At 35.2% G+C, this 20997-nt stretch overlaps 1 protein-coding gene across 1 annotated transcript in view; it reads left to right on the top strand.

The window, feature by feature from the left end:
* The window catches only part of NETO1 (neuropilin and tolloid like 1), a 62316-nt gene extending 43681 nt beyond the window's left edge, over nt 1–18635 (top strand). The window contains exons 7-11 of the mRNA XM_005517301.2: nt 1659–1887; nt 12706–12819; nt 15088–15646; nt 16786–16860; nt 18114–18635. Coding sequence (XP_005517358.1) covers nt 1659–1887; nt 12706–12819; nt 15088–15646; nt 16786–16846 — 963 coding nt within the window. The 3' untranslated portion in view covers nt 16847–16860; nt 18114–18635. The remainder of the gene's footprint in view (nt 1–1658; nt 1888–12705; nt 12820–15087; nt 15647–16785; nt 16861–18113) is intronic.
* Nucleotides 18636–20997: the final 2362 nt, after the last annotated feature.

The raw sequence follows: 20997 nt of genomic DNA, 5'->3' as shown, positions 1-20997 counted from the left end.
AGACTATATCCTGATATAAGATATTTCCATCTCAATATGTCTCTCTGTACTTCTGTTAGTTGCTCCATTTTGTAGAGACCAATATAGGCAGTTTCTTTAATTTATAGTATGCAAACTCCAGGATACACCTAACTGCACTTTAATTGAAATATATTCCTCTGAACTCTTCTGAAGGATGGAAATGGTGGAATATGAGTAAGGGTTACTGTAAGAATAACAGATTAGAAAAAAGACGTATCTTTAGTATACCTAATTTCATTTGATAGTAAAATTTTTTCACAAATATTCTTTTCAGAGGGACACTTATGCAAAGCATAAGAAGGAATGGAAATATACCATAATACACTACCTGAAAAGACCCATTAAAAAATCTGAGCTATTATTAAACTGTGGCAGACTGCTTGAGAGCACATAATTCTCAAACCATAAGAGCTTTAATATATTAATGAGGTGAAATTATGAGTCTTGTTGCTACTAGGATATGCACTGCTTGTGTACTTTTTGAAAAGCAGAGAAGCTTATTTAGCATTTGCTCTGTGCATATAAAAAAATCTGAAGTCAATGAAATTTTTTGGAAATGAGTATATTTGATGTCTAATACAGTGGTGTTTCTTTTTTAGTAATTTTTTCAAATGAAAATGCATACAACTCTATGCTGTGTATGTTTACTGCCTTTTCATACCATTCCTATCCTAATTCACCTTTCTGTATTATTTTCCTGAAATCTCATGAGTACCCTTGACTGTTTGATTATGTATCATGCACCTATTGAAAATAGTACTTGCCTTCTCTGTGGATTGAATATTTAATATTGCTTTTATAATCAATTGCTTTTAAAATTGGTGGTTTTCCCTATTAAAGTCCATATACACTTGAATATCAAATAATAGCCTTTCATCCTCACCCCTGCTTCTTTTTAGGTAGATTTAAAGAATTCCTTGCAAAGGGATGTATTACGTATTACTTTATAAGACAATTTATGTTGCATGAAAGAGACATAGGTTTCTAGGAGTTTCCAAAAATAAGTTTGATTTGAAGCCTGCTAAATTATGAAAATATATACCATAATGCTTTGTTTAGAAGAGCTGAGATGGTGGCCAGATCCTTGAGGAAGCATAAGAAGATTAATGATGAAGTTCTGCTTGGCTCTCAGATTCTCACTTCCTGAATCAGTGGAGCAGAAACGTATAAGATGACACATTGACTCTGGGGAGAGAGCAACAATGATTTGCCTTATTATTTCACATGTCAATCATGTAACAGAGCAATATTGTGCCAAGCAGTAAAAGAAGAAATTTCTAGCTTATTTGTCCTTCAGCTTGAAGAACCATTGTACATACTTCTGAAAAAAAAAAATTAAATAAGTATGTCTTTGGAAATTAGAACCCTACTGTAGATAAAAACAAAGAAATATCTAGATCTTCTGAGATATTCTACTTGGAAGCAAGACAAAATGCAGGGAAGTAGAAACACTGTTTAGTTTGCATTTTAATGGGCTTCCAAGGAAGTGCCCTATGGATCACCAGCTCCAGAAAAAATATTTTGATGGAATTGTTGTGCATTCTTTCTCCTGCAATGTAGAGCAAAGTTGCTTAATGTTTTTTCAGTCATTCTCAAATGTCTGTACATGTTGCCTTTGTTGTTTGGTTGATTTATAGATCTATTTGCGATTCTTGGACTACGAGATGCAGAATTCCAATGAATGCAAAAGGAATTTTGTAGCAGTCTATGATGGAAGCAGCTCCGTGGAGGATTTGAAAGCGAAGTTTTGCAGCACAGTTGCTAATGATGTAATGCTGAGGACAGGGCTGGGTGTAATCCGCATGTGGGCAGATGAAGGCAGTCGAAACAGCCGATTCCAGATGCTCTTCACTTCTTTCCAAGAACGTAAGACCCTAATCACTGCACCTGCCTTTCAGTTTGTTAAATGATACAAGTCCCAAAACCTGTCAATGTTTTCTTTATGCAAAGCAGTCACTGAAGTATGTTGCCGAACAAGCTATGTAAATATTCAGAACAGTTTTTATTCCAAGCATTTGTAGTGAGCAATAATTTGTAATGCAGAAGACAGACCACAAGATTGGAAACCAAGAAAAGAGGTACAAGTGGTCATGACCTGTCCAGTCATATAACTGTGACTTCTGTCTGATCCACAAGCTATACGCAAGTTTTTCCTTACATAACATGGAAAACAACACAGCTCTGAAAGTTTTTTATCAAGTCAGACCATTTTCTCTGAATTTGCTTTTTTTAGATGTCATTATGATATGCATTTGAAAAATACTTTACGATTATTTTATCACAGGTAGTGGGTGTGTGCTTATATCAGTGAACATGTGTGTCAGATATTGTTAAGTAAAGAGTTTAGGGTTTCTTTGTAGCAACAAAATCTTTCTAAAAGACTTTCGTGTTTTGGTGAATGTTCTCTTTATGCGCCTTTATGCATTTATATTTTTATATGAAATCTGGACTCAGATAATAAGCAATATAGACTGTGAAAGAAACGAAATGTAGTTCTAGCCAGTTTAAGAAAGGAAATAATCAAACCAATTCCAAAAATCTCTCAACAAAACCCAATAGTTCCATTCACTGACAATGATTGACCCAGATAATCCTGTGAAAAACTTGTGGAAGATATCAATTTGTTTTCTTTTATGTGAATAATACATATTTGGCCTCTTTAGAAGGGTGCATTTATTTTCACATGCTGGTCCATATTAATTTTTAAGGTGTTTTTGGTTTGTGATCTGTGTGTCTGATAGAAAGATTTCTTTGTGGCTGTTAATGGTTGGAATGAAGGCTCAACCTACCAAATACATTCTTCATCTGTATTCTGTGTGTGTGTACCCTGCAATGAGGCAACGAGTCTCTGTTGAGAACAGCCTCCGTAATTCCTTAATTATGGCTCTGATTAAAAATTTCTGACATTTTACATGCCTGAAACTGCATGCGCCACAGTACTCTCACACTTGCAGCATTAGGGTGGATTATATTATTCTTGCCTGCAAATCAGGCTGGGGTCTAAAAGACACTGAGAACCCTTGGTTGAGATGATACTGCCCTTTTCTCATTTCTGCAACTGGAGATGTCTTGAATATTCAAGACCTGATTCATTTTTTTCACAAGGCATCTTGATCTGTTACCTTAGAAACAACTGCATAGACACTGGAGGTTCACAGCATATAAAGAACTGGGGAGTGAAGCACTATCATGACTAACTTGAAATGAAGGTTTGAATAAGTGTATATTTGCAAAACTCTCATATTTTAAAGGATAATAAGGAAAAATGTGGGGTTTTTTTCCTTTGCAATATTTCTAATATATTTACCTGACATGCTGCATCTAATGATCTAATCCTTTCTTGCAAGCAGATAGTTTATACTGAATAGTATTTTGACTGAGAAATTCAAAATAATAACATAATGTTCTTTCTGTAAATTTACTCTGAAAAGCCATTGCTCACTAAAAGCTGAAAATTTATTAGAGGCTAAATAATACTTTGAAATATGTCTACATAACCTGCTCATAAATAGTAGAAGAAACTGCATCTGTGATTTTAATGCTGGAAATTAACTTTAAAGATTTAAAGGTGTTGCAGATGGTATTTTCTGTGTCTTGTCAGTTGTCCGTAAGTGCTGCCCTATGCCACATACCGGTGCTGGCTGACAGGAAAGGGCTAGAACAGATGTCACTGAGACACACTCTGAGACACAGCTCATGGCATGCAAACTGCAACGTCTTTCAGCAGTGTGTGGGAATTATTAGATCATCTGCATGGAAGAGAAGGAATGTCAGACCTCATTCAGGGAGATGTGCATCAGGGAACAGACACCTGTGTGTCTATTCAGGGACAAAGAAAGAGGAAAAAATTGTATTTTGCTCATATCGAGCTGAGAAAGGAACAAAATAGATTACATTTATGTTGCAGTAATGTGCATGGAAAAGAGTGACAAAGTAGAATTCCTGTATTTACTGGTCCTGTGGGAATGACCAGGAGGTGTTGTGACCCATTGCTCCTCAAGTTCCTCTCCTCAGTGTGGAGTTAGGCTGTTGAGACTGTGAGTTTTCCCTTACACAAGGCTCTGTGCACTGGAAGTGGTATCTTGTGGAAACAAGTTACTAAGCCTTAACATTGTTTTCTTTCAGTGTAAGTCTGTTCAGTGTTTATTCTTGTTAGAGAGCCATTTCTTGGGGACTTGACATTTGTGTAGGAGAGAGAAATTTTAAAGATATTTCTTCTATGACTTCATATGTTTCAATCAGTGTGTTCCAAATCCATTTAAAATATGTATGCATTTTTGTCTTGGGATCTAAAAAGTGGTCTTACAGGTTTCCAAACTTCTCGCAGTAATGCTTTCAGAGTAGCAGTGCCATAAATATGTCTCAAGGAAAGGCATACAATACATGAGGCTGTTAAATTTCCTGCATCAGAAAATCAGGAATGATTCTCATCATTGTCATAATAGTAGTAGAGCTCTAAGTAACACTTAGTAACTGATTAATTCTTTATAGGTGATGATTTATAGTGATGATCTGATATTTCATTGTCAGCATTAACTATTCCAACTGTCTTTGTGTGGTTTGACTCCTTATATCCTTACCTTTTTAATCTTTAGGATATCTTCTAAGCATAATAATATTTTTGTTACACTAGATTTTAAGTATCCTATAAATTAATATATGAATCAGTAAAAGGTAAATAAAAATCTGGTATAATCAAAAGGTGTCTGCTCATCTGGTAAGAAGCCCTGAAAAATGAGTCTCTGTTTTCTCACCCCCTGACTAACTGTTCAGTTGATTTTCCATGATTGAAGAGTGATCTCTAGCCTGATTAATGACAGACATGCTACACCTACAGCTTCTTCAAAGAGCTGCTCCTCAGCAGACACACCTACTCTTTAGCCTAAAAGCAGATTTGTAGAACCAGGGCATATGGGATAAGAGAAAAAGCCTCTGTATGTACAGCACACAGGATGTTCTCACTTCTGACTGCTCTCTGGTAGCACAGCTTCTTTCTGTGCCCATAACCCTGCACCAGAAACCCCAGACCAGAAAAATGTCATTCCTTCTCTTATTGTCCCTTTGAGCTGTTTTTAGAGCCCTGTCACATGCAATCTTCCTAAAGGAGCACAATTTCTATTATTTTTATTTTTATGAACAAAACCCATATTTGGACAGAAGTCTAAGGCCATGCTTAGAAGAGTAGTGTGCATTTTGATCAAGTAATGGCACTCAAGTCCTTGTTTACAGACTTGAAGAGGATCACGCAGCATGGGCAGTTCTTTAATGGAGAAAAGGGACTGCAGGTATGCAGTGCTAGGGACTGTTTTTTTTGTGGTGAAGCTAAGGGAAGTACTGAAAAAGGGAACAGAAAGGTGTTTAGTGCAACCTGTGATGAGGCAGTTTCTCTTTGCAAGGACTTAGCAATGTAAACAGATTGCAGCTTTGCTGGTTTTGCTCTCTGCTTCCACACTAATATTTTAAAAAGAAACTGTTGGTATTCCCTCCTTACTGGTGAGCAATCATCTGTGATTTTCTTCCCTTCTGTGCTATTTGCAGCTATCTCTGGTGAAAAACCCTCACTGGCTAAGCATCCCAGTGACTCTCTGACCCTGAACAAAATAATTGTTTGTGGTGCCCAGAGGGTATTAACCGAACACAGGCTGGAGCTCTGGGCAAAGGCTCCTGACCTGCCATTCTCTGGGGAGTTTGTATATTAAAAAAACAAAAAAAAAACAAAAAAAAAAAGGAAAAATAAAAGAAACCACACAGAGGTGTTTTTGAAAGACTAGATTATTGATCTGTATACGGTATTAACTATCCATAAAAGTTACATTTATCTTGCACAGAGCTGTCCAAAGGTGACTGAGAAAGTGATGTATTAAGTGAAGGTGACAGCATTAAGCCCATCTCATTTTAAAGTTTCTAATAGCTGTATTTTAACAAGACTTTTGTTTTCATTAGTGGAAAATCATATACTTGTAGTGCACAGTACTATAACAGTCTTAATAATTCTATAACTTTTATAAAGCAAGTGAAACTGTCTCTCAATAAATATTTTTCCTTGAAGACACTGATAGAAAACTTCTTCCTCTGTTTCAACGATGATTCAAGGAACATCTGAAGAATTTAAATTTTCCTTCTCTTGTGGAGGAAAGAAAGCCTTATTTTTCATTAAAGAACAATGGCAAAATCCAAATGATCTGTACTTAAAGAATTAGTGTGCAGAGCATGATGCAATGAGCTATCTTGAGAAGAGGAGGAGTAGGTGTGAAATGTCTAACGACTTCACTGTAAAATGTTTCTCACATCTAACCATTGTTAAGATTTCAGAATTTTCCCATTCACCCTTAGGAGGAAGCAAGACCTTTCAAAAATGTTATTACAAGAAAGGAAGGGGAGAAAGGAGGGAGAGAGCTAAGCCTAAAAATAACAAATAGGGTAGGACATTTGTCTAAGATTATCTCATCCTGGCCTGAAATCACTGCCTTGAAACAGGCTCAAAGGGTAAATCCACACAGTTCAATGAAGTACAGCATAGGCACCCAAGCTGGCTTGCTCAAAACTAGTTCACACCCTTGAAGCAGAGGAGTTACACTGACTGTGGATGGTGCTGAGAAATAGTGAGAAATACACTGGGGAAAGCACTGCACTGAAGTGGAACAGCCAGGCTGCATACCAGTTCCATAACAGATCTGCTTTTAGCTCCATCTTGTAAAAATATTTTGGCCTGCCCATGACTGCAATTTATATCCAGAGTATCCTGCAAAGCCCAACAAAATGATGCTTAATGCACAGAGATAATGTATTTTGTTACTTATGTAATAACATCATAATGGTATAATAATCAATAATAACATGGAATATTTAATTTCTATACTGCTTTACAAATTCTGTAGTTTTATAGTATAAATTGGAATGCCATTCTTGTGACTATTTTATTGTCTGAGTGAAACCAGTATAACTTTTTCAAAATATAAATTATGACTGCCTTTATTTCTTGTTGTTTTGTAAGGATGGCATATGGAAGAACTATTAATACACTTTATGTTTCTCTCCTTTAGGGCTATTCAGGTATAAAATATTATTTTTTTGTTAATAAATTAAAAGGAGTAGATTATGTGCACATGCATTTCTAAAAGCTTTCTATAGTAAGAAAATACAGACAACTACATTGGCTTCATTTTTAAGAATTTTGAAAGCAGTAACCTTCAAATGCCAAACAAGCCTTTTTCAATATTGTGGTGGAAACGCTCTAGAAAGATTAGTAATATAAAAATCTCCTAATTTGTACTAGAAACAGAACATATTTACATTCTTGATAACAGCAAGAGGTTTTAAACATAAGTTTCCTACACCTGAAAAAGACTGGGATATCATGTCTATTCCTGTTAACTCACTTATATATCTACTAGGATGAGAGCACCATCTTGTGTTCAGTGTAAAGAGCTGTTGCAAAGCAGGAGATGTTGCATTATAACGAATTAAAGAACTGTAAAATTTGTTTGTATTTTAAGATACAAGGTATTCTCACACATAGCATTCACAGTCACAAAAATAAAATATTATCATTAAAAATAATGTAGAATGAAAATGTTTGGTATTTTTAATATTATATATATGATTTTACAAAAACTTTTTTATATAAAATAGTTATTGCTTCAATTGCAAACTAGAAAAAGAACCTTTAATAAAATTGTTCTTTAATTAGTGATTTAATTTAGAATATAGTATTTTCGTACTGTAAAGATCAAAGAATTGATTAGAGACTTTATTAAAATATATCAGGTTGAATTATATGTGTAGTTCTAATTTGCTCAGTTGTGTTAGAATCATTATGAATTGTTCATCGTGCTGAATATGCTATCTCTCTTACTTCTAGGCCAGTACCTTGGTAATTGACTTAAGGCAGTTTTGTTTCACAGGAGAAATAACATAATTGTTTGTTCCCAGCTGCTACTTCTAATGTAACTATAAAGTCAGGGTTTTCTCAGAGAGCCACAGAAGGGACGGAAAGGACTCCAGGATATGGTCTACTCCAATGCTTTTGCTCTAAGCAAGGTCAGCCACAGCAGGTGGCTCAAGGCTCTGCCCAGTTGGGTTTTGAGCATTTTCAGCTATGGAGACGTCACAACCTCTCTTTGTAAACCAGTTCTTGCACAGTGTTTGACCAGCCTCAAAGAAAGTTAGTTCTTGCATTTAAAGGGAATTTCCTGTATTTCCATTAGTGCTCATTGCTTCCTCTCTTGTAACTGGGCATTGCTGAGAAGAGCATGGCTCTGTCTTCTTTACTCCCTCCCAGCGAGTGAAGAACCTGCTCGAAACAGTCCCAGCTTTCTCAGCCTCTCCTCACACCTCCAATATCTCAAGCCTTTAAAAGCCTTCAGGGCCTCTTGCTGGGCTCACTGCAGTGTGTCCGTGTCCCTTTTGTGCTGCAGAGCCCAGGACTCAACACAACACTGCAGATGTGGTCTCACCAGTGCTAAATAGAGGGGGAGGATCATATCTCTCAGCCTGCTGACAATCCAGTTTTTAATGCAGCCAAGGACAGTGGTGACCTTCTTTGCCACAAGGGCACATTGGTGGTTCACGGTGATTTTCAAGGTGACCTTCTTGCATACCAGAACCTTTTCTTCAAGCTTGCTTTCTCGTCAGTTACATATAGTCCAGCATGAACTGCTGCATGAAATTACTCCTCTCAAGGCACAGGACTTTGCATTTTCTTTTGTTGATCTGCTTGAGGATCCTGTTTGCCCAACCCACTGAGAATCAGTGAGAATCAGGAGAGCTTTTCAGAGATAGTCAAAAGTGGCTTCACAACAATGTGAGTCAGCCACTGGGGGACATCATGTCAGGACTCAGGAGGTCATGTCAGTCCAGTTGATTAAATATTCCCTAACCTCAGCTCCTTCCACTCAGAGAAGTGATATTTCTGCTAGGATCATGCTGCCTTACTGCCACCACTTATATGTATCCTTTCTATGTTAGGACTTAATCAGGAGTTCGTTGTCTATCCATGCAGAATAACTGATACCTTCACTTGATTTTTGGTCTTTACAGATAGAAAACTGCTGAGCTTGGAGGAGGTGATCTTACAGAATCAACCAACTCTCCCTGAACCTGTATCTGCCCAGAACCACCTCCCATAGCATTTGTCCACCCAGACCCCTCAACAGTGAATTTTTGCTTTTCTGAGGCCCAGAATTATGACTGTGCTTTTTGGTTTATTCCTTTTTTTGCAGTATCCTGAACTCCATCATCTCATGCTCCTGGCATTCACCTTCCCAAATGATTCTTATTTATAAAGTATGAAGCACAGCAGAGCTGCTCTCATCAGCTCCTTGATTACCTGTGTCAGGAAGTTATCAATGCACTCTGGAAACTTCTTGGCTTGCTTGTACCCTGCTGTGTTGCCCTCCACAGATATCAGGTGGTTCAAATCCCCATAAAGACCAGGGCCTATGATCATGAGGCTACTTCCAGCTGCCTGAAGAAGATTTCATTGACTGCTTGTTCCTGATCTGGTATTCCAGACACAAAGTACAATATTGGTAGTTTTCCACTGGGCTTTCCATTAATCATGAGTAAAAAGTCTCTTGGCTCCTCATGTGGGTGAGCTTTCTGCATGCCTGCTCTTCTCTCATATAAAGGGCATTTATATATTGATGTGGAGGACCATGGAGTGATAGAGTATGGATTCTGGTGTGTGGAGGTGTTTGCACTGCTTTATCTAGTTGAAGTTAATGATAGCAGTAATTTCCTTTTGTGAAAATATCCACAAGCTTGCTGTCACACACTACTAGATTCCACAGTTGGCCTGGTTCTGTAACAGCTTTAGGACTGCATCAGGACCAGATCCACCTTGCTGTGAAAGAATCTGGTTTACCACCAGTTCATTTTTTGTTATTACTAGAATGTCCTTGATGTAGCACCCCAAGACCCCTTTGCAGTGCCTTTTTATGGGCAAGAAAGCAAGTCCCTCTAACAGGACTGACAAGTTTTCAAATTCCCTTGATGCTTTCATCCATTCCAAACAAATAACTTAATTAGAGTGGAGAAAGTATATTGACTTCTTGTCCAGCTTAATCACTCCAGGTTCATGGGACCACAGAGAGGGCTTGGATATTTTAACTTTACAAACATGAACAAGAGGGGATTGTTTGTCATTAGTTTTCTGAACCTTACATTTGGGTTTATCTCATGATAAGTTTGCTGTACTGTTTCTGAAATTGCTTTGCTTCAGTATTCATCTTGTTTTGACATTTATTCACTTACCATTTTTTTCCTCCACCATTCAACAGCACAATTTAAGAAAACTTAAATTTTCATTCTTTTTTCTTCCTTTCTCTTGCCCTTTGTTTTCAGATGTCCCTGTCACTTTATTGCATAATTATCCCTTCTTCTTAAACCTGAAAAAAGGTATTTTTTATTGCTTTTAATTTTTCTCTCATCTATGAAACATTTCTTAACAGTTTTTAATTTGATAGATAATCTCACTATTTCTTTTAGTGCAGAATAAAATAAGAAATTGGCATGGGTTTTCCCTGTAGAGTTCTCTCTTTCTTCCTCTTCCTTCCACTTCCTTGCTACCTTCCTTTAGTTCTCCTTTTCTACTTACCACCACCATACTTCTGAATTCAGACAGCACTCTGCCCTTCCCACTTCATTTCTAAGATACTTCTGAATGTTTTTTGGTGTTTTGGTCGTTTTCTTTTCTTTGTGGCTTTAATAGTATAACCTATTCTAATCCTGAAAATGTTCGTTTGTTGGCTTTTGTTTTTAATATTTCCCCCTTGTTCCCATGTCACTCCTTGAACTTTCTCCATTTGATATTTGGGTCCTTTTTGTTTGTTTGTTTGAAAATACACTTTGTATTTTGAATGGGTGGCTCTTTAGATTTTAGGTTTCTCACAGGTTTTCTTTTTTGCTCAGAGTAGGCAGTGAGACTGTTTCTGCATGTGGGAAACAACGCAAAAGATCCTCACCTTTCCTGGAAACAGGCATTGCATCTAGAGTGTGAAAGGATGATTATGCCTCTGATGTGTTACCTACGTGATGTGTTACATTATGATGTGGCACAGTATCCTCCAGGCTCAGACTTCAGTGTCCCCAAATGACAGCAAGAGATAGATAAGGACTGTCCCTAAATATCCTCCATTTCTAGTATGCACATGTGGCTTCTGATCTGTCCAGCATAAAGTAGAATCCTTTTTGTAACAAACTTAAAATGGGACCAGGCTCACTGCACCTCAGGAGATGTTATACCAGATTTAAAAACAAAAATTGGGCAGTGGACAGGCTGGTTGATATCTTCTGGCTAAGAGATACAGAGTATGTATAGTGCTATATCTGAGTGAGTGGTTGCATACTTGGGGTGTGCACTTTAATTTTGATGGCATTTGCTATTTGCTTAACACACCATAACTACTTCAAATAAGCCAGTTATGGATATCTTAACTTGAGCACTTATTGGTAAGTGGATTTCTTGACATGATATATGGAGTCATTAAGTTCTACAATATAAATCCCTTGTGCTGTCCTCTGTTTGCAAACCACTAAACCATTCTCTCTACTATGCATTTATGTTGTCATAGGAACAGCTTCTAAAGTTGCAGAGGAGAACAGTTTCCACGAAGTATCAAACTCAAAGTATCAGTAATATGAGCATCATAACTGCTTTCTGATTAGTTAAGGGTTTAAGTTTTTGTTTTGTTTTTTTTAATAAACTGTCCCTTAAACATAATTATAATAACGTTTTTGGATTGCTTGAAATAAAAAAAATACATACGGAGTTAATTTGACAATTTAACACTGACAAAGTTTGTAGCTCTTCTAAATTAAGGAAGGCTTTCTCGTTTGAAGAAGAGATATGAGGAGTATTTATTATATTATACACTTTTGGAGCAGTAGCTTCACAGCCCCAACACCTAATGATCTCCCAATGCTTCTGTAAACACCACAGTTTAGCAGCATCTTCAGTATCTTCCAAAGTCTTTCAGGTGTTTTCTTCAGGGTAATAATATATAGCCATCAGTAAAACCATTTTCCTATAGCTTTAATCTGCATTATTCCTCTAGATCATGGGCTTCAGGGACACTGAAGACTGTTGTTCTTCTTTATCTTCATACTTGTGATCAAAAGTGTGCTTCTTAACTGTTGCCTTTTTCATGACTAAAATGTTTTTAGAATAATTTAGTTTTCTCTGTGCAGAAATGTTCAGACACCATTGATATGTGCCATAAGTACATATCTCCCTTGAGTCACACAAGCTTTCTTATAAAATTGAGATTTCAACAAAAACTTTAAAAGACATTATTTACCATACATTGGATCAGTCTGGGATACAGTTAACTCATTTCATGGGCTCATAGGGTGATATGTTTTGGATTTGTGGTTAAACTGTTGGTAACACATTGGTGACTTCCCAGCAGTGTTCGGAAGACAGCCCACTACACCCATGAAAGTCATGCTAGGGGAAGGTTCAGTCATTTTAGGTGAAACTAAGAACCTCTTGCCACAGAATAGTAAACAGTCTGTGACTTGAGTGCTCTCCATGTTGCATGTCAAATATTTAATGTGCTCAAGGAATGTGTGTTGTATAGCTTTGTCCTATTATAGAATACATGTCCACTCCTAGATGTGTTTGTAGAGGAGAGCTGAATGATTTTCTAATTTAATATCATTTATCATTTCTCTCATTTATAGCCCCTTGTGAAGCCAACACATTCTTTTGCCACAGTAATATGTGTATAAATAATACACTGGTCTGCAATGGGCTCCAGAACTGTGTGTATCCCTGGGATGAAAACCACTGCAAAGGTAACATTTAGAATTGAAAAAAGTTGTCATTTACACTGCATGAGATACAGCATATTATCCTCAGTTTCTTGCTAAGTATGTATCAAATGGGCGAAGGCTTAGGAAGAGTAATTTGGGATAAGCATACATTAAGCAACAGAAAAAACGAAGGAAGGTAAAAAATTACCAGTGCATTTTATTTTCAGTGTTTTCATTTTTTTTCCTCTGGTACTCCATTGGTTATATCCTGCTGTCTGTTTATGTGCTTCTTCTGATCAATAGGTCTCTGTTTTCCTTACAATCTAAAGCATAATTAAAGGTAATATTTTGGTTCCTTTGCCACAGTCACCTTTCTAGTGGAGTAACATATGAGTAGCTTTTAGTGTCTTTAACTGCATGCTATGCCCATAATAGACCAGGCAGTCTTAAAAAGGAAGGTGGAATTAACACTATAATAAAGCCACCAAATCTACCTATAATCAAGTGAAATTGAAGTACAAGGAACAAGTACAGGAAATCAGATGTAATATTTATTTCACAGGCAGGGAGTCATGTTCCTACCCATGCACTGACAATGGTTTCTAAATATTTCTGTGGTTCTGTTAAAAATAAAAACCAAAGAAACCAGCCCCAAAACAGGATCTGTGTTGTCTTCAGGGAAAAGAGCTTAACTAACTTACACTGCAGGCTTGGGAGACAGTTTGCTTCTGTCTTGTATTCCCGCTTCCCCCCTACTGCAGATTTGTTCCTGAAAACATGGGATATGCCAAATTTAGGAACCAATCAAGAAAAGAATTCAGGATGAGGTGGATTAGCAGTCAGCCCATAAGTCTACTGAAGCCTGACAAGCAGTGCAATAGGGTAAAACACAAATGAAAACATACTTCAAAAGAACACAGCTAAACTATGGCATAGCATAATCTTCAAAGAAACTAAACAGACAACTGGGAAATGATTATTCACTCTCTAGTTCTTCACAACAGAGGAAAGCAGAAAACCTTCACCACTCTTCAATTTCCAGAATGATTTTCATCTTTCCTTCGTCAAGTATCTTTTATGAGGTCTTGTGCATTTATCCTCTCTTGTTTTTCAGACTACAAAAAGGAGATTTGCTGATTCCAGCAAAAACGTTGTTTGCTGCAGTGTTGCTTTTTCTAATTCTGTTTTTTCTCCGGAGTCTGTGTCAGTCAGTTAGAGAAACACTGACTGAATAATCTACAAGGTTAAACAATGAACTATTGAAAACTTAAGTTTTGGTATCTAGGAGATTATAATGAGATTAATGTTACTGTTTTGGTGCCAATAACTCATTTCAAAGGCTTTTTGTTAATTCCTTTTATATGTTTTAGGCTGCCAGGAAAAATTACACTAAACTGGGTATTGAAACTCAGCCACAGTTGTCTTGCTATGCCTAAGAGAGACTGATGCAAACACTTTCAACTTGAATTTCTACAAGGCTCAGTCACCATCTCATGTCTGCAGCCTTGTGAAAGCAAATCATGGAGAAAGATGCACAAGAGGAGGGGGAAACTGGTTTTATTTCATTATTTTACTGCATTTTTCTGCTTTATTCACAAAGCAGAATTTGCTGAGTAACTTCTTAGAGGCTCCTGAGTAAAGGGTAGTAGGTATGATCACTTTTGAATTTTTATGGCTGTTTAGAAAAGTTTTCGTAATTAATAGAAAAAAAAATGGAAATAACTTGAAAAATTTGATGTATTTTTTTTCCTTTCTGAAGTCTAAATTTGAATAACTTTTCTATTTTGTCCTGATTTAGCTTTTTCATTGAATGCTGGCAAAATTCCCACTCAGCTCACAAATATTGGACCTTAAATCCTGTAAAATCTTGTTCTTTCATAGGACCTAGTGTCCTAACTGCATATATTAACTGGAAGAGAGAGAAAATAATGAAGAGAACATCTGTAAAATTCTTGGGGGCTTTAACAGCCACGTGGAGTTTGGAGGTGACACTGAAGCCATCTGCTTGTTATGGTGGATGCTTTTTATAAAAAATTTAAATAATTCTTTCATTTAATTAAGCTTGCTATATAACCCAAATAAATAAGTTTCCAAGTGAATAGTCACACAAAGGCTTTGTGTGCTGCTTATTTGGTTTTCACAAATACCTGATTTCTTCCTCTTTTCTTTTCTTTGGTGAGATGGATTAAGTGAACTCAGACTAGGCTCAGCCTTGCATTAATCTGTGAACCCATCATAGCTGTTCTTACTCTTGGACTGCAATTAATGCTGTGCTTTTTTTGTTTGTTTGTTTGTTTCCCTGTCACATAGAAAAAAGAAAAGCAAACCTATTGGACCAACTTACCAATACCAGTGGGACTATAATTGGGGTGACTTCTTGCATTGTGATCATCCTCATTGTTATCTCTATTATAGTACAGATCAAGCAGCCTCGTAAAAAATTTGTCCAAAGGAAAACAGACTTTGATCAAACAGTGTTCCAGGAGGTGTTTGAGCCTCCTCATTATGAGTTATGCACCCTTAGAGGGACAGGGACTACAGCTGACCTTGCTGATGTTGCAGATGACTTTGAAAATTATCATAAACTGCGGAGATCCTCTTCAAAATGCATTCATGACCATCACTGTGGATCACAAGTGTCTAGTATTAAGGGCAGCCGTAGTAACCTCAGCACAAGAGATGCTTCTGTCTTGACAGAAATACAACCCCAGCCTGTAAAACCACTTGTTCAGCCCATGAACAGGAGAAATATCCTTGTCATGAAGCATAGCTACTCACAAGATGCTGCAGATGCGTGCGAGATAGACGAAATTGAAGAGGTGCCAACCACAAGTCACAGGCTGTCCAGACATGATAAAGCTGTTCAGCGGTCAGTATCAATAGATTTTTGATGAAGACTATTGTGTAAGGACTTGGTTGCCCAAACATATTCACTCTTTGTTCAGTAAAGACATATTTTCTTTCTTCTACATTTATTGTTTAAATTTCTGTTTCCTGATAGCACATGCCATTATATTACCTCTCTTTCTGTCTCTCTCATCTCTTCTCCTCTTTCCTGAAGGATCCCCTATCTCCATTTTACCTTTCTACTTTCCTTCTTTCTTTTTCTTTTACTGTTTTACATATACCCACATGCATACACACAGCAGAGAACAGCTACAATTTCTCAAAACCAAAGAAGATTGTGTGAATTTAGTTTTTGGAACAGCCACATACATGTGGTTTCCTTGTAACTGAGGTGGCCTTGAATATCATCCATTGTTGGTCTAACCATCTCTAAATAAATTCATCAATAAGTAAAAGACACATATATCCATTTTGATATGCTGCACAAGAATGAGGAACACAGTCCTGGGGTAATGAAACCCCTTTCCTCATGGAACCTCATTACCTTTTATATAATGAATGACAGTATTTCTGAAACTTTACTGTATCTGTTCCTTTATCGATCACAGAATTTTGGTTTGTCAAATAAACATAGATAAACAGATTAGAACATGAGACAACATAGTGAACTATATATTTACATATAAGAATGAAATTAAAGGGAATCTTTCTAATCAATAAAAAAAGCAAAATCAAGCATTTTTTAATAAAAAAGCTATTTTTTTCTGTATATGCACTTTGAATCATTGTAAATATGAATGTTTAATAGTTTATGAGTAAAAGAAAAAGAAAACCAAAAAATTTATGAACAATTTATTTGAAAAAGGCCACATAACCCTTCTTAAATATATTTGTGTTTTCCTTTGCATGCGTTATTTATGCATTTCTTTTTAGTGTTTACATGCCCTCCATATTTCCTTTGCACATTAAGGCATTTCTTTCTCTTAAAACCACAAAAAAAGTTATTTGGTTATTTTAATTCAATTGCATGTCTATGTAAATTACTTCATGAATATCAATCAGATTATCAAAATGTACTGCTTATTACGTATCTATATGCATATATTTCTTTTTTTCTATGCAAACACTATTATTTTGAATGAAATAGACATAACATTCCAGGTTCTGCCTCATTGGGTCTCTAAGCAAACATGAGTCTGAGTACAACACAACTAGGGTCTAAGAGAAAAACCTGAGGTAAGTAAACATACCTGTACAGCAGTTGAACCATCTGTTGCTTTCCATTTTATCTGTTATACTGCTAAAATGCATATTAGGTCTCAAATTGTTTGTCACCTTGTATGGAGTTGGGTTTGAATGTTCAAAAAACTGAAAGCCAAATGACCACTTTAGCACTGCAAACTAAGCAAAATCTGCTAATTCCTTATTCTTGACAGAATTACAGTCAGTCCCTTGAAAAAAAAAAAAATCTTCATTCCAACTGCATTATAAAATCATGTGCTTTGCATGGCTCTTGCATTTCATTTATTTATTTCTTAATTATTATATGTGGAAATAAAAGTTAGAGCCCCAGCATGTGAAATAGAATGTAAAACTTGCCAAAAAAATTTAAGTCAGAAAGATGTGGAACTATGTGTTTTCAGTTCATTTTTTTCACCTTATCTTGTGAAGTGTTGGGGGAAAAATTTAAATTTAGAGATTCTGTATCACTAAGGTTAATGTTTTCAAATTAAATTTACTTTTTGGAGTATTTTGCATGACTTTTTGTTTTGCATAATTTTTATCAGCGGTTAATGAACATAATCTCAGATGTTTATAATGGAGTTATAGATAGCTGCTAGTCTGTCAATTTAGATATATACACACATATATATGTGTTTATATGCACACTATATATATGTATATATATAGATATGTGTATATACATTTTTCTGTGTATACATGTATAAAGCAATTTTACAGTGAAATAATCCATTAATGGTTTTATTGCCTGTAGATAGTTTAAGTAAATATTCTTCTGCATTTTTTTCCTCAGAGAGTATTTTAAATAAGTTTTGATTTTAGACAACTATTCATGCAGTCATGCAAACACTGAATGGAAAAATCTAATGAACTATCTCAGCTCTCTAAAAGAGAGAGCAGATAATTTTCCAATTTAATTTAATTGCCTTTATGAGAACTTAAGAAGCCTAGACATATCTCACCTCATTAGCAAGATATTCCCATTGCACAAGAATATATTTCTTTCATAATTTGGTTTTTGGCCACAAAGTGCTCCTTAGTTATTAAATATATTTGGAGATTTGCTGAAAACTTGAGGAAGAAATTAGTTCCTGAGACTGTCCTTTTATTTATTTATTTTTATTTTTTTTTAAGTCATAGTTTAAGTTGATGTGTTTTATGTCTGTTATTTACTTGTATGTTGTGTGATATGTGGAAGAAGATTTACATTGAACTTTTGTTATATGTACGTTGTTTTCATTATATAGACTGCTTGAGAATAGTGCGCTCCTGGGTGATTTTGAACATGCTACAATGAAATGTGAAACTATCGTCCTTGGAAACACCAGCTAGAGGTTTTATGGACTCTGACCAGCTATTCTCTTATCATGAAAAAATTCAGCAGTGTTGAGTAAAATTACTAGAAGGCAATAAGACTTTGGTTATTATGCTTATCAGTCATTTCTCTTTTTCTTTTTCTCTCTTCTTTTTGTTGCAAGTAAAATTCCCAATTTCAGGAACAATTTATTGAAATCAGGTATTTAGCCATTCATAATCACTTCAATAGAAATGTTTGTTGGATAAGCATCTAGCAATATGACTGAATTTGACATTGAGAAATTAATCTGCATGTATGTTACTGAATATTTGAGTTGGCAAAAATCCCTTTATTAGATACATTGTAAAAAGCATGCATTCACAGTTATTGCTGTTACTGTTCCATTTCTGTGTCATATGCTTGCTACTTGTAACTTTTATATAAAAATACATAAAAAAATGTATAATAATTTCGTACCTTGAGTTTAATGCAATGTTTTCTTTTACCTAATTTACCAATCCTGTGTAATTCAGGAGATTAAGCTCAAAACATAGTTTTCTAGGAACTTGAAACACAGATATAGCAGAGATCAACTGTCTCTCATCCCTCAATTACTGAACAGAATACATTAATTTTTTTACGATTTAAATTATTTCATAATAGGTTGGTCACCTAATTTAAGTTAAAAGGTTTGTGATAATATACATATTCTGTTCTGTACTCTTAGCTAATTTATTTCTATGGCAATTATTAGGAAGTTTGCTTCAGTACGGTAGAGTAGCAGATTTTCATCAGTTACGCAAATCTTATGGTTGGGTTCCAACTTCAGAAATACAGACATAAACGGTTCCCTTATGCAAAATAAATTTGTATTTGTAATTCAAGCTGTAAGTATTAGTAACCAACACCAAAATCAAATTTGAGAGATTATGTTGTTAAGGAATTATAATAAGTTGAAGAGCCACTAAAATCAAAGTCAGTAAAGTCAAAAGATGCCTCATCTAAGAACTCAATAACTATACATAAAATCATAGTTTCATTACCTATTTAAAGTGTATCTTCCAAACTATCTTCCAAAACAAATCTTAGCTCCTTCTGAAACATCTTGCCTCATTCATGGTTGTTAGGTTTTTTTGCATAAAAATATTGCTAGACTTATTGGAAAAAGTGTAGAGAATTTCATCTATCTTCCTAAACTATATGGGAAAAAAGAAAACTGAAAAGACTGACATAAAAAATAAGATAATCTATATGAGCTATTTAAATATATAGTATACAATTTGTGTAATTAGAAATACAGAAATTCTGATTTCTACAGCTGTGACTTAATAGTGGCATGAGAAGAAGGGTTTCAGGTATTTGACTACTTTTATATTTGCAGTGTATTTTACAACTATTTTTTTAGCTTGAATAATTTGTTTGTTTTTACATATTAGCTGCAAAAACAGTCCTTTGTCCTCTGTAGTCATTGAGAGTCATTGAGTCATCACTCAGTTACATTGGTTTGCAGCATGCACTAATAGTTCATTTCCAGATCAGTAGCTCTTCACAAGTTCATAGGATTTATCACTGTTTTTTTTCCTTAAGCTTTCCTAGCTCATCATCCTTTTTTTTAAGTACATTATGTTAACATATTTGCCACATCCGTGTTTAAAATGGATGCACCCATGCATCCATTATAAAATAAAGGAGGAACTAAAGACTTGCTAAAAAAAATGCATATACATGCAGACACTTGTATGTATATTTATAAATATTTACTATTAGAGGTAGTGTATAAATAAATATATACAAAGAAATATAAATATTAATTTAGCTTTGAATTAATTATATTGTTCTCATGGAAAAATGCTGAATTTTTTTTTTTTTTAAATTGCTGTATATTTATATTTAAGTGCCTAAACCCCACTGTAACACAGAGTTTGTCTAGTCCCTCCTAGACAAGTAAACAATAAAATTAATTTCAAGATTTTTCCAGTGAAGTTTTAACTGAAAGAACTGAACTGGAGAAGACATGGATATTAAAAATTACATGCAATGGCATGTGCATCCTTGCTTTCTTTTAAAAATATCTAACTGTGCCACAGAAAAAGGAGGTGGAAACAAAATGCTGTGTAAACAGAACAAGTCAAGCAAAGTGAGAATGGTAATACTTGATCCTGGAAACTACTTTGGAAACCTATTGTCTAATAGCTAGGTATACCCTTAAACTAAGAATATTGTAAGTAAAAAATACATGTATAATGGGGTAGCATGGTCAAATTATATCTATTAAAAAATATAAACAAAACTGAAATCAAACACAGATAAAATACTATAATTAAAATATTTAATTGTATTTAAAAATAAGTAATTAAATTCTTTGTATAGTCAGTGTGAATAATAGCCTAGTCCACTATACCACAAACAGTAAAGATAATATTTACTTCATATCAGACAATAGTAGGATATCTTAATGTGATCTATGGAAACTCAAAATATTAAAAAGTGCTATTGCTGGAAGTAAACAGTTTTCCTTTCCTATTAATATTTTTCATTTTTATGAATCCACTTGTTTAAAACCAGAAGGAAGTTCAAACAAGCTTTCAATTCCATGGAAGGAAAATTTGGACTAAATTAACACAGCTGTATGCATTAATATTGCATGACAGTAAATTATTGCAGGTGGCTGAGCTGCTAGTCCTAGCTTCACGCATTTTACCTCATGTTTGCCTTAAACTAAAACTAAGAATATTTACTAGATAATTTTGTTTGGCTGGTACAATAGTGTGATCTACAGCCATGTTCACATTATGCTTATTTCTTACATACTTTTTAAAAATGAGGCTTTGTTA

This window comes from Pseudopodoces humilis, chromosome 1 (genome assembly GCF_049639895.1).
Source record: "Pseudopodoces humilis isolate 2021_Gansu_Grassland_sample_001 chromosome 1, ASM4963989v1, whole genome shotgun sequence".
NCBI lineage: Eukaryota > Metazoa > Chordata > Aves > Passeriformes > Paridae > Pseudopodoces > Pseudopodoces humilis.
This window is presented reverse-complemented; position numbering and strand designations above follow the sequence as displayed.